At 48.3% G+C, this 12,908-nt stretch overlaps 5 protein-coding genes across 5 annotated transcripts; 3 read left to right on the top strand and 2 right to left on the bottom strand.

Annotated features, from left to right (window-relative positions):
• Window positions 1-1,430: 1,430 nt before the first annotated feature.
• Window positions 1,431-3,659, bottom strand: BDV59DRAFT_102315 (putative MFS transporter). Its single transcript, XM_073686451.1, has 4 exons — window positions 3,166-3,659; window positions 2,954-3,116; window positions 1,842-2,903; window positions 1,431-1,785 (listed from the first exon to the last, which is right to left on the bottom strand). The coding sequence occupies exons 1-4, from the start codon at window positions 3,383-3,385 to the stop codon at window positions 1,476-1,478; spliced, it is 1,755 nt and encodes a 584-aa protein (XP_073544644.1). The 5' UTR covers window positions 3,386-3,659; the 3' UTR covers window positions 1,431-1,475.
• A 247-nt stretch (window positions 3,660-3,906) lies between these two features.
• On the top strand, window positions 3,907-6,402 carry BDV59DRAFT_185683 (uncharacterized protein). Its single transcript, XM_073690894.1, has 8 exons — window positions 3,907-4,470; window positions 4,550-4,578; window positions 4,655-4,778; window positions 4,834-5,247; window positions 5,302-5,607; window positions 5,658-5,741; window positions 5,787-5,813; window positions 5,867-6,402. Exons 1-8 carry the CDS (start codon window positions 4,006-4,008, stop codon window positions 6,032-6,034), a joined length of 1,617 nt encoding a protein of 538 aa, XP_073544645.1. The 5' UTR covers window positions 3,907-4,005; the 3' UTR covers window positions 6,035-6,402.
• Window positions 6,403-7,257: 855 nt separating this feature from the next.
• On the top strand, window positions 7,258-8,529 carry BDV59DRAFT_185690 (uncharacterized protein). Its single transcript, XM_073690895.1, has 2 exons — window positions 7,258-7,850; window positions 7,912-8,529. Exons 1-2 carry the CDS (start codon window positions 7,493-7,495, stop codon window positions 8,310-8,312), a joined length of 759 nt encoding a protein of 252 aa, XP_073544646.1. The 5' UTR covers window positions 7,258-7,492; the 3' UTR covers window positions 8,313-8,529.
• A 278-nt stretch (window positions 8,530-8,807) lies between these two features.
• Window positions 8,808-10,544, top strand: BDV59DRAFT_210009 (dienelactone hydrolase; the record flags this gene model as incomplete). The annotated part of the gene is made up of 3 exons (XM_073695508.1): window positions 8,808-9,051; window positions 9,109-9,546; window positions 9,602-10,544. 3 exons carry the CDS (start codon window positions 8,808-8,810, stop codon window positions 10,339-10,341), a joined length of 1,422 nt encoding a protein of 473 aa, XP_073544647.1. The 3' UTR covers window positions 10,342-10,544.
• Window positions 10,400-11,594, bottom strand: BDV59DRAFT_102399 (S-adenosyl-L-methionine-dependent methyltransferase). The gene is made up of 6 exons (XM_073686452.1): window positions 11,354-11,594; window positions 11,197-11,301; window positions 10,787-11,129; window positions 10,595-10,735; window positions 10,483-10,544; window positions 10,400-10,431 (listed from the first exon to the last, which is right to left on the bottom strand). The coding sequence occupies exons 1-5, from the start codon at window positions 11,555-11,557 to the stop codon at window positions 10,510-10,512; spliced, it is 828 nt and encodes a 275-aa protein (XP_073544648.1). The 5' UTR covers window positions 11,558-11,594; the 3' UTR covers window positions 10,400-10,431; window positions 10,483-10,509.
• Window positions 11,595-12,908: the final 1,314 nt, after the last annotated feature.

Here is a 12,908-nt window from a genome sequence, read left to right on the forward strand (position 1 = left end):
ACGGAGATATGCCGATCCCCCTCAGGCTAGCTGGGCCGGTGCCCAGAGCTAGAAGTTAGGTACTTCAGGTTGAGGAGATCAGTGCGATTGTTTCATCTTGATAATTGTAGGAAGAAGGGAAGTTATTCACCATGATGAGAATCAGTAGATTTAGCTGCGGAATTCCTCCTGCAAAATAGCCAATCCTATGTCTGCATGTTCATCTACCCTACTAAGTTGTTAACTGGTGTACGCTGTATAACGTGATTTAAGGATGAATATGTAAGGCCCCTATTTAATAGTAGCGTTCCAGATCTGGGTGAAGCATGATACTATGGACAACACTCAGCCCATGTTTTGCACTCTATGAAGACTACAGCCTGTTTGATATTGCACTCATTTGACGAGCGATCTAAGAAGGAAAGTGACAAGGAATGAGCAGCTGGAAGTGAATAGTAGGTGCGGTGGATGCGATCATCAAGAGCAGGTCACTAATATTTGCATTGAATTAGGAAACTGTCCCCACCGTCACCGTAAACAACATTCACCGTCATCCAATCTTCACTCCTCCCAACGTCTATATAACCACCGCGAGCCCACTCATCCATAGCTCGATCTTCCTAAGACTACAACAACCCGGAGGCTCTTATCACGTTATTCCACTGGGCAAGAACGCTTTATCGGGGCCAAGGACAGACTACCCAGCTTTGGAACGATTGTCCTTGCAGTTCTATCTATGGAGGTTTAACTCGCACCGCCGGTGCTCTCGGGCAACCATGGTGGTCAGGTGCTGTGAACGCAGCCGTTTGTACTCTCGTGGGTACAATCTTGTTCTGCCTCTGCGTATCTTGGCCATTCCAAACTAGGTAGAGGTATGCTTTCTGATAATCCTAATTGGTATACGATAAGGTAACATATAATGTAGATATGAGGGCCGTCGAGGTCAAGATCTCGTATGAGGCCAAATCGGCCGAAGACTTCGTAAACCTTTCTAAAGCTCTCAAAGAGCAAAATCTCGGTAGGTTGGACAGGCTAACAGCTATGCGGGATTCATATTAATATCAATGATTAATATACTAGTTGCGCCTGAAGAGCCTCCCAAGTGTGGGAAGTATTTTTCGGATTTGAGCTCAAAGTTCAAATTCCGGGGCGACACCAACCCAACTAAAGGCTCGTACGACATAGACGAGGAGCAGCAATAGCACCAGCAACAGCAACAGCAGTGCGACCTGCGCAGTCGCAGCCGAAGTCGCAGCCCCAACCCCAGCCCCGGCGTTGAGGCCACACCTGTGCCCGTTAGGGCCAGGCTCAAGGCCCGAATATCCTCGTTTGGAGAATATGTAATCGATATAGACCGTTTGGACCGTTTGAGGGAGGGGGCCGTTAGCCAAGATAAATGGTGGTAGGTAGAGAACAGTTGAGTAGCAATTATCCTAGGTAGGGAAGCGAAAGGTAGCTCGAAGAAATACAATTTCATCAGAGCTGTTGCACTAGTATTAGACTATAGTATTGTAGTTCACCTCATCTTCCTCAGGAATCAGCCTCTGTCGTTCGTCATCTTCATGTAGCCGCCTCTTTTTCCGCATATTTCTTCCGGCTACAGCAACAAAGGTAACGAGGGCTGTGCCGACAATGAACCCAGAGACAGTAAAGAAGACGTTGATTGGGATAGGGTTGCTATGGAGAGGGCCATGTGTCAAGGAATCTAGGCCATATTGAGAGAAGTTAACAAGCCCAGAGAAACAGATAATCGTCCCATAAACACGGCCAAAGGTTGCAAACCCAAAAACCTTGGTTGCGTAATCCCTGTAGTTCCTGGTCAGTTGTCATAAACTCGGAGCACATGACAGATAAGTACGTACGACATAGCAGAATAATAGAGCGGGCGTAGAAGCACAAACAGGATTACTGTCGCGTACCCCGTCCACAGAGCTGGGATGGAGTTCAAGATACCAACGGCTGTCGTGAGAAGGACGATCGTCGCCAGAATCATCGGTACGCTCAGATGATCCAGCAAGATCCCGATGAAAGGAGTTGATAAGACCCCCCCAACTGGTAGTGCAATGTCGAAGAAGTCGTTGATATTCTCAGCCTTTGTGGCAGAATCCAGCATGTAGTCGTACTGAGAGCGGATCGTGGCGATGAAGTAGTTCATGCGCAGCATCTGTAGCACCGTCATCAAGGTAATGAGAACGAACCACGGGGTGAGCATTTGCTCGTAAGCTGACAGTCCATGCAAGACACCCCAAACGGCGCTGGCGTTGTGACGATCTTCCTCGTGCTGTTTGCGTAGATTTCGCTCATCTTCATCCCCCAGGACCTGGTCGAGTTTCCTCATTTTATCATGGCGCCGTTCAGCCCGCTGCGACCGTACTCGTCGTAGTTCAGTGTCGCTCTCTATATCTTCATCGGATTCGTGAACGTCACGGGTGGCATCCTCGGCCTTCTCGACCTTGGCCTCGAGCTGGTGCATATTCTGGTATTCGTCGGCGGGCATGAATGTCACCAGTGCGACTAAGATGAAAGCGGGCACTATCAGGTAGAAGAGGAAGAAGTTTGTAGGGTTGTATTTCTCCGGGTCAGTTTCGTATAGAAGGCGATAGAACAAATATACTGCTGCTGACGCGTCAAATGCCCCGGTAACCAACGCGACAATGGTACCGGCGTACTTGGGAAAGGCGTTGGCTATTTGGAACGATGGGATAAAGATGAAGGTCCCGCCGAGAGCCAAGAAGAAATTGCCGCCAATGAAGCCGTCGAAGGGTGAGTGTTGGAAGGAGAATGCCATTAGTAAACTACCAATGGCGAGACTGAGGCAGCCTAGGACGCCGCACACGCGAGAGCCATAACGGTCTAGGATGGTCCCGACGGGGAGAGACGTGACGTTTGCGGTGATAGAGCTGATGACGAAGAACAGATTCAAACTTTAGGGCGTTAGTCGATGAGACGAATTTGGAAAAGGATAGGAACTCACCGAAGGTCTTGCTCGTGGCATAGCTCTACGCCGTCGCGTAACTCGTCTTCGGTACACAGGTTGTGATAGACGCCTTCTTTGATCATGACCGGTTTCAACGCGGCAAACCCAAAGACTATACCGGCTGCGAACCAACAGGCGAGGAGAGTGACGATTACCTGGGCTGGGAGGGGTCAGTCCGGCGATCTCAAAGATGACGAAAGATAGCGAACCTATTCGGCGTGTTGTAGAGACTTTGTACGCCGGCGTACCGGACTTGTCGTCAACAACAGGCGGATGAGATGGCTGAATAACATCGTAGCTGATCTTGCGACGGATTGGTAGCAATGATTCCAGATCGGCGTCAATCGCAGTGGTATCGGTCACGTTGTCGGCGGGTTCTGGTTCGCGGTCGACGCCATCCAGCGGGGTGACATGGTGCACCAAGGACATGGTACGCGTAAATCAATAGGCTATTGAGGGATAGAGAAGGCGCGACCCTAACAGAGGCAAAAATGATGGCGAGTGATATGGAGGTTGAGCCGACAGGATGGTGGCGATGGGTGGAATATATGGCGGAGATGCAGCAGTTGAGGGGATTCGAGAATCTGATGGATGAGGATGGAAAGAGGGATCGCCGGCCAGATTGAGATTCCCCCCAGGCTATTCTCACCCTGATAGTCGACCGAAAAGTATATATGTTCCTGATCCTTGATGCTATAAAGTCGATAATTTATGAGTGACGGAGGAAAAAGCGCGAGTGGCGGTGACATCATCTATACAGCTTCGTTGCCAAATCTGGATTCCGTCCTGTTTCATACAGCATCGCATCCATAGATCCAATCAATTCCCCGCAACCATCGATCGACTGTCCCATGGATTTGCTCATTAACCGCTCTCGCCTCTATCTGCTATCCTATTGGCCTACGCGCGTTTCAGTCCCGTGCTATTTATACCCTCCAGGCGCTTAACAACTTCCCGACAAATTATTTCTACTGGCCTCTTCCCCAATCTCATTATGGCGTCTATCAATCACTCCCCGTCATCCGACGTGGTCTCATTGCTGTGGTTCTATGAGTCAGCCTTGGAACAGTCCGTCTCACCCGAGGGATGCAGCGCACCCCGTTGGGATATGTCGGTGGAACAACACGTTCGGATCACGACAGAGTAAACTTTATCCAAACGAGGATAATCGGATCCAAGTAAGCTCGAAGGAACATGCCATCGATGTGTTCCTCGACAGCGCCAGGTTCCAGCTAGGCCCGCCTCAACGGTTCGAGCAGTTGCGGGCTTTCCTGGAGAGAGACATCAAAAGCCAATTTCTCCAAGGGACCTCGAGGATCTCATTTCTTGACCATGGAATTGCCTTAGTCGATGATCGATGTGATCCGATTGCTGAAGCTGCATGCGGATATGAGAGGGTCCACGCTGGGAGACCCTGGGATATCCCAGCATACATGCAAAATCCTCCTGAAGGGTTACGCCCCCAGACTTATGCGTTGAAGTCGGAGGACCTCCATTACCATTTGAAAAGAGATGTATGGTTACAGTGATAAATACTCAGTTTCAACCCTGTGGATACTCTGCGCGACATGCTCTAACACTGGAAATGAACAGAGAAGGGGGGTTGCCGAGCGGCGTATACTGTACGTGACCTAGAGCTGATAACCCCGTCATGGTTATGAATACAATCGGCTGATGCATCATTTTATATAGATACAGTCGGGACCTAACGCAGTCAATGGCACTAGCAATCATAAGGAACGTCCCATATCTGCACCTCTCCGAAATCCGATCGTTCTTGAACCGACATATCGGCTTTGACCCGTACATGAATATCTACCAGGTCAGTCTATTGAACATACCGGAAGAAACACTGGTCATGGTGCTAATCATTTTAGTCACCGGGATTTGTCCTTGAGTTCCACCTTCCACATTTCGTCATCCGGAAAGATCATTTGAACAGCAGAGATGAAAGAGGTCTACGAAAGTTTCGGTACTTTCATCCCCAGGGAAAGGCCAACGTTGGCCGGAAGTGCATATATGAAACGCAGATCTCATTACTTGTCTTCGGTACCGATGATTTCTTCTGGACTGCGTACTTCTTTGTCGACACTTATTATGGAGGGCGCGAATCTGTCGATCACTACTTGCGTCAGAGGCTCGACCCCCCATCGGGGGGATATTTGCACCTCGATTCGCCGATTTGGGACCCTCGGTACTACTTTCTAACCGTTTTCTCTGTCCGGTTAAATCAGGTCACAATGGAATGGACCGTGTTGGTACGCGAGATTGAGCAGTCGCTCGATTCCTACGTATGTGCTCGGGTTTCATGGGGCCGCCCCGAGGACAATGCTAATATCTGATAGAGCGACTTAAATCAACAATCTTTCCCCGGATTCTCCCAGACAGCCCACGGTTTGGAACGGGCCAAGCAGCGTACATGGACACTCTCCGTTCTCCGGCGTCTCCGAAACTCACTAGAGAAGTTGATCACGGTGTGGCAGGCGTTTGAGTCTGACCAGAGCAGCGTGTTTGAGCTGGACCTCCCTGGGAATTTGCATGATAAGTTCCGGGAACGCTTCTCGCATATGCGTGGAAAAATTGCAGAATTACGGATTTTGTTTATGACTATAAGCCAGAGGATCGAAGGCTACGAAAAGATGGCAGATGAAGTAAGACTGAACCTTGCATCTGGCGTCTGGATACTATCTAACTAGTTCAGCTATTGAATGCATCTGCCTTATCCGAGAGCATCACTGCGACGCGCCAGGGGACTAATATCCAGATATTGACCTATATCACTATAGTGAGTTTTCCAATTCCTTGACTTGACCTTGCACTGATGGGACAGTTTTATCTCCCAATTACTTTTATCACGGTGAGCTCCAGAACCTTGTAGAACCACGTTCCCTATCGCCTAATAAACATCAGGGATGCTTTGGTATGAACCAGGTGCCTGAAACAGTTGCGTGGTGGAGCTATTGGGTATTGCTTGGGGGGCTCACATCACTGACCATTGCGATCGCATTGGTTATGCCAAAGGCAATTGAGTGGCTAAATCGGAGATCCCACAAGAGTCCACTGCTCTCTTTGAAATAATGCTTGGCTTTTTATCTGTTTTTACTGTATTTTCACTTTTCATTGTCGTAAGAAAAGTTCATGGTGTTCTAAACGACCCAAGCGAGGGTCCTCGGGTTTCAAAAATCATCCTCTGCAGTTCCAGTAACGATTGGAGCACCTTGGTAACCGGATTGCTGCAATCAACAGTTATGAGCCAAGATTTTCTGAGAGTCTAAAGCTAGGCACCAATTACTCCGCTATGTAGTATCCCTGTGTTGAACTTGGGCTTGCGCACAGGACCACCCCAGAAAGCCTCTGCTACGCGAAGGCACGCGTATTACGCAGTACATAGAAGCACCTGGAACGAAGAGTTCTTATCCCTGATTGGAGCCAAGGTCTTGTTAATATTATGATAGTGCATCGATCGACAACTAAAGTTAACCGAAACAGCAACATGTCAAGACACGAACAGCACAGCCCTGTGGGGAAATATAAATACAACCTTGCAGAGACGAAGCATTCTTCAAGGTAAGTGCCATTTAAAGGGACACCCAGTACTCGCGTAAACTCACTTGGCAGTAAGCCACACAATATGCTCCAATAGTTCATGATTGAGAACTATGCCTTGTCCTTCTATCAATTGCAGTTTTGGCGACAGGCCGTCTTATATTGTTGATGCAAATCCTGATATTGTAAGCAGAGTTGGCTTGCCTTAATTCATATTAATATTTGTTTAACATGTTGAGTCTACTGTAGGGTGGAATCGGTGTAAGTCAATTGCTCCGAAGTCCATCAGAATGCCTAAGCGTGTACTTAGCTGGATAGGTAATGCTTGCGTTCATGGTGCCCGCATGGTTGACATTAGCTATCATTCTCACCTTCTACTTCACCGACCAATTTGCAGCAGATAATATAAATGAACTCGACCGTGAGTTTATACGGTATGCTGCCTGGCTTTTGAAGTACACGAAAAATGTATTTCCTAGAGCCCAGGGCCATATATCTCGAAAGGCCGTCTATAAGATCACGCTAGTTTTGAATGATCAGCAGCTTATTACGGCAGCCGCTATTTTCATAGTGATGTATGCAAGCGCCTGTGAACTAGACGAGTATCATTTTCGACTCGGATATTATGCCGGTGGCGTCAGCTTTGTTACGTTCCAGGCGACTACGACGGTGCTGCGAGAGGCGTTAAAAAAGCACGTGGCAATGAGAGCGTGGCGACTTATATGGAGTCTAAGTATCTTTACGTTCGTTTTCGTCGGCAATCTCACCGTTTGGAGCTTTTACGAGAATAGAGGACGTCATTTCGAGTGGGAGGGTCGTATTAACTGGGGACGTCCAGCCGCCTGTGTTTTACATGGACCCGATTTCAGCATTCTCTTCCCTAGGGAATTTGTTATCACGTCAATTTTCTGGGTTTGGGGTTTGATTGCTATTATACGCGATCTCTGTCCTGAGCTTCACAATCTTGCGTCTCGATTCCTCGAACCTAAAATGCCTCGACTAAAGCAAGTTTGCTTGGCACTATCAGGACATAGTATTTACCTCTTTGCCAGGAAGCAATCCCAAGAATCAAGTCGCCAAGGGCCTGCTTGGTATTCCTGGAAGGCCGTCGAGGTGGTATTGACTATTCACATCTGGTTATGGCTGACTCTATTCCAGCTTGGGACATCAAGGTCTATCGATCTCTTCCGGATTTCCACGTCCGTGATTTCTGCCACGACAACCATTTTTTCTTATAGAAACATGGTGGACGGAGAGGCCAAGGAGGAAGATACTTGGGAGTTTGGGCAAATTCTACCTCTGCTTTTTCTTGTGCTTCCTTTGTTACAGGTTCTAGAGATGTTTTTTGGTACGTCCCCGGCAATTGACGGCGTCATATGGTCATATAAGTAGTTGCTAACCAAATTTAGGTGGACTAGGAACATGTAAACAGGATATTGATGAACTCGAGTGGTGGGCACTGCCCGCAAAAGACATGAACTCTCGCGCTCGCCATTCAACCCAAATTTCTCTAGAACACTTGCCAAGGCACGATATTCCGGTAACACTCGAGTCTCAGTCATCAAAATCACATACTAAGCAAGGCCTGGCCTTACTTGAATACGAAGAACCTACTAAAGGTGGCATTGGTATAACTAGGCAAGACGGCTGTTCCGAAGCTCATGGTCCTGCGTATATTCAGGAGCAGGGTAAATCAGTCGATGAGATACTTTATCAGAATCCCTGGTTTTGGAGATTTCTGAACTTTTCTGTTCTCGGTTTGGTTGTTGTCACTTTCGTGTTTACAATTAGTAGCGGTATCCTGATATAAGGCAGCGTCCATGCGTATCCAGGGTTGCATATAACATGTCCGATAAACTTGGCGCAGGCAAAGATGAATAATGCATAGCTTTGCCCTTACCATCGGCTGAGCCCACGTATTAGGGATAGATATCTACTGTATGCCATTCGACAGTCAGTCACTGTTATTTATAGTCGTGTGTTTTGACGACCATGATCGTCGTCGAGCTTATGTCAATAGTGCATAGTTATAGTTAGTGTGGACCACCATCCATATATGACCCTGTCTTAATATACCTGCCATAGCCCAGGCCACTAAAATAGATTAATATCCCGCCCCATGATGTCTGTTGAGCCACCTCATGATCCGGCGCAGATGACGTAGCGGCAACAGCAATGACGTATGCGTCCACCCGACCCTGAACCGGCCGCTGTATAACTACACCCTACCCATGGAATCCCTCCTCAAATCTCCCTATATTCCCACGTGGTACATGCTATCAAGCATCGCCCTCACCTCCCAAAAATGGCGAATGTATCAATCAACATTCCCGGTGCCAGCGGTTTCCTATATAACGGCGGATTTGGCGCCGCCCGACTGTGCATTACCGCCGAGACCGAAGAATTTGACAACGATACGCTGCACTGCTGGCGCGATGAAGGGTTTGATGTCGTTTATGTCCCTGCGAACTGCAACGAAAAGGAATATATCAGCCGTTTGCGATCGGTGAAAGAGGGGCTGGGCGTGGGAGAGAACTACGCCGTTCTTGGTGCGTCTCTACAGCCACTATATCAGTAGACGGGAGATTGACTCGGAATATTAACAGCCTTCGGCGATGCCGCATCTTTCTGCCTGGACTACTACCTCAAACCTACCAATGCAAGCCGACTCTGCGCCCTCATCGCATACTACCCGAGCAACATCCCCGACACCCGATCGCGATTTGCCCCTTCACTGCGTGTGCTCACACATCTAGCCGGTGAGACTGTCGATGTCACAACAACACCAACGATGCTCGGACTTCAGGGGAAGAAGAGGCGTACGACACGGCAGATCAACCCGGGGATGGGGACAGGAGAGCGATTGAATATCGGTCACACGGCGTATACATATGAGTACGTTCAGCCCGGGTTTGCGGAGCACGACCTCGAAGAGTATGACCGGCTTGCAGCAGATTTGGCATTCAGTCGGTCGCTATCAGTTTTGCGACGCGGTTTTGGGAGAGAGGTGGATCTGGAGGAGCCGTGGGAAGAGCATCTAGAAGGTTGTTCCATCTTTTCCGTTCAAAGCTCTTAGACATGACGACTGATGGCAAATAGCAAAATACTTCTCCATGAATTTATCCGACACCATGGATCCATACGTGAACCATCTGACCCCAACGGCGACATACACCCCAACACTGAGCGGCGGTATCGGCTCGCAGTCACTCCGTCGATTCTATGAGCATAATTTTATCAGAAAGCTTCCTCCGTCGATGCGACTACGCCTAGTATCGCGGACAATCGGCGCAGACCGCGTCGTCGACGAGCTATACGTATCCTTCGACCATACACATGAAATCGCCTGGATGTTACCTGGAGTACCCCCTACGAATAAACACGTCGAGATTATGCTGGTCAGTATTGTTGCACTGCGCGCCGGCAAATTATACTCTGAACATGTCTACTGGGACCAGGCGAGCGTGTTGGTGCAGGTTGGATTGTTAGACCCCCGACTCGCGCCGCAGCAAGCTCCGGGTGTGGACAGGTTACCCGTTATTGGACGGGAGGCCGCGCGGAGAGTGTTACTGGAGAACCCGGAGGGGGAAGACAGGGACTATCACAATCGGCTCATTAGGCGTGCAAAGGCGAAGGGCAAGGGTGCTGCGACGCCAAGTGTAGAGGAGTCTGGGACGGAGATGTTCAAAACTGAATCGGAGGAAAAGGTGAAGCATGCTAAGGGGAAGGGGAAGACTGTTCAACAGGAGGGATCTAGACAGGCTGGGCCTGAAGATGGCGTCGAGGCAGAACAGCCCAAGGGCTCGGCTACGGTCGAAGATGCAAATAATAATGAGTGATGGATATGCGATCGCTATGGTATACGGAGGCAAATTGAATAATATCACGACCCAACCTACGAACACATCGATATGTACAAATAGTGGATACTACATGCTAATCAGAACTAAAGGGATGGCCCGGGACAATTGTGGTATTACCTTGATTGTCATGAAGTACAGTCTAAACTACAGAGGTTTGACTGCATAGATCTGGAACGAACCTGTACAGCATCAGCAACCACCCCGCGCTATACAGGAGAGCAATACTCACCAACCCATTTATTGAAATCGACATCGATATTAGTAGATGTAGAACAGCCGGAAGAATTTGATCCACAGCAAGATTTCATCCCAAGATATGATGACTGTTTGTATAGATTGATATCGGCCTTAGTGTCGACAAGGAGAATATCTGCTCCCAGTCAATCGACACATCCAAATGTAAAAGCTCGGACGGACTTACCACCGAATCCCGAGTCTTGAAGATATTGTTCGTATTGGGATATCTGACTAGCACCTGCGACACAACCCACGTAGAGCGTCATGTTATTGACGACCTCCTCGGGCAGCTGCTGGCGCGCCAGTATATCGCTGATCGCCACCCTGCCGCCGGGTCGCAGCAAACGAAAAATCTCGCGGAAAACGCCTGGCTTGTCCTTCTCAGGAACAAGGTTAATGACGCAATTGCTGATTACGCAGTTGACACTGGCGTCAGAGAGAGGAATCGAGCTAATCGATGCTTGAATGAATTCCGCATTCGATACACCAGCAGACAGCGCATTCTTCCTTGCCAGGTTGATCATATCCTGCCCTTGTCAGTCATCGCGCGCGATTACAGATAAATAGGAAAATTTAATAGAAACAATCACCGACCTCCGTCATGTCAACACCGAAAACCTTCCCCTCGGGTCCTACCTTTCGAGCGGCGAGGAGGACATCAATACCACCACCGCTACCGAGATCGAGAACAGTTTCGCCCTGATCATCTATTGTTAAGTCTCCACACGTCTCCAGAAACCTTTCTGCATACCTGATTCATGTTGGCGTAAGCGACTGGGTTGCCGCAGCTCAGACCCATATTGGTCTTCTCTGGGAGCGACGCCAGATCATCGACCGTGTAGCCGAATGCCATGGCGATAGCTGCTTCATTTAATCCCTGTTCATTCGTTTGTACATTCTGTCTCGCGATGTCACCATGTCGTGACTGGACGAGCGCGTAAGTTTGTTCATCCATCACGCAGGCTGGTGCTTACCAGAGAGTGATATAGGGGATGAAGCGGGGATGGCGGGGAAACATCTGATCTCCCCATCCGTATGCCGACACTGACACCGGACTCAGCCTGTATGGACAGCGATGACGAAAATACAATAGTCTTCGTTTCCATTACATCATTATGTAATCTAGCTCTACCAAGGAATGTACAGGGCTGTTCCTGTCAAAAATGTGCCCCTTGCCTGTATCAAACTTACCCACTGATATTCCACGTATGAGGCACTTAGTTCCACCATGTATAAGTTTGTGAACAAGATTCATACCTTTTCTGAACTTTAACATCACGAGTTTACATACCGGCGCCCTTGCAAGGGGGACAGGCGAGGTTTATGACTGATATTTAATGCGCTGTTAGTAGGTATAGATCTCCATATTACTCGGTAGTTTACGAACAGACATATCTCCTCGAAGTATAATTTCCTACCTGTTTTCCTTCTAAAGAACAATCCACCCAGAATTATTATCTCTTATACTTGCCAACCTTCTCGATACCCGCCATTCACCACCCCCCACGAGATATTGATTAACCCATTAATAAAGTCTGACAATGCGAAGGGTTCGCATAATCATCACTGTTCTATTTGTCGCTGCGGCACTAGCAGCGCCGCTCGATGAAAATGTCAGAAGAGAGGTATGAAAGCCCGGTTCGTTCAAAGTCCATTAATTTATTCCGCTAATACCTTGGATATAGCCTCAAAATCATGTAAGATACCATTCATAAAAGAACTCCCAAACCGCTACAACTGACACCCAACAATAGGATGTGAGTGACATATTCTAGCCACGGACAAGCGGTACTCAATACAGCCGCGGTCTAATGATAGTAGGGTGTATGTATATAATCTCGCAATCTTCATCATGTGTGATAAGCTAACAATGCCGACCAGAGCGTAAGTCGATAGAAAATATGAATAGTTGCGGCTTACTCCGCCTGACTTGAACTTGCATGCGCAGTTGGTACGTTTCCTTGTCTATTGAAATGTAGAGGGATATCCAATTGACCCTAGAACCCTGTATGAACAGATATCTTTTATTGAAAGTAATGAAGCCGAGGCATAATAGCATGGTTGCAGCCTAAACCATACAGCCCATTGAGTTCAACCAACCGCGGTAGGCAATTCTATAATCCTAGATGTACAGGGCCACAGCTGACACGGAGGATCCCCCCCAAAATTTAGTATCATCACAAATGGAAAGTTTTCACATGTCCACAAGAAACGAGGCCACCTGTTAAACAGTGCGGCACTTATTATTGGAGCGATGGGCTGATTATGCTTGTATTCATATATGGAGCTGTATCCTGTCAGCCTCG

Source organism: Aspergillus ambiguus (assembly GCF_047715705.1).
Source record: "Aspergillus ambiguus strain CBS 117.58 unplaced genomic scaffold BDV59scaffold_37, whole genome shotgun sequence".
NCBI classification, from domain to species: domain Eukaryota; kingdom Fungi; phylum Ascomycota; class Eurotiomycetes; order Eurotiales; family Aspergillaceae; genus Aspergillus; species Aspergillus ambiguus.

Bases quoted from the DNA above. Each gene is read 5' to 3' on its own strand.
- BDV59DRAFT_102315 (XM_073686451.1), bottom strand. From the start codon at position 3,385: ATGTCCTTGGTGCACCATGTCACCCCGCTGGATGGCGTCGACCGCGAA. The intron at 2,904-2,953 runs GTGAGTTCCTAT...AACGCCCTAAAG, and splicing joins TGCCACGAGCAAGACCTTCG to TTTGAATCTGTTCTTCGTCA. The intron at 1,786-1,841 runs GTACGTACTTAT...CAGGAACTACAG, and splicing joins CTCTATTATTCTGCTATGTC to GGATTACGCAACCAAGGTTT.
- BDV59DRAFT_185683 (XM_073690894.1), top strand. From the start codon at position 4,006: ATGAGTCAGCCTTGGAACAGTCCGTCTCACCCGAGGGATGCAGCGCAC. The intron at 4,579-4,654 runs GTACGTGACCTA...ATATAGATACAG, and splicing joins GTTGCCGAGCGGCGTATACT to TCGGGACCTAACGCAGTCAA. The intron at 5,248-5,301 runs GTATGTGCTCGG...AATATCTGATAG, and splicing joins AGCAGTCGCTCGATTCCTAC to AGCGACTTAAATCAACAATC.
- BDV59DRAFT_185690 (XM_073690895.1), top strand. From the start codon at position 7,493: ATGCCTCGACTAAAGCAAGTTTGCTTGGCACTATCAGGACATAGTATT. The intron at 7,851-7,911 runs GTACGTCCCCGG...AACCAAATTTAG, and splicing joins GGTTCTAGAGATGTTTTTTG to GTGGACTAGGAACATGTAAA.
- BDV59DRAFT_102399 (XM_073686452.1), bottom strand. From the start codon at position 11,557: ATGGATGAACAAACTTACGCGCTCGTCCAGTCACGACATGGTGACATC. The intron at 10,736-10,786 runs GTAAGTCCGTCC...GACTGGGAGCAG, and splicing joins TCAAGACTCGGGATTCGGTG to ATATTCTCCTTGTCGACACT. The intron at 10,545-10,594 runs GTGAGTATTGCT...GATGCTGTACAG, and splicing joins CGATTTCAATAAATGGGTTG to GTTCGTTCCAGATCTATGCA.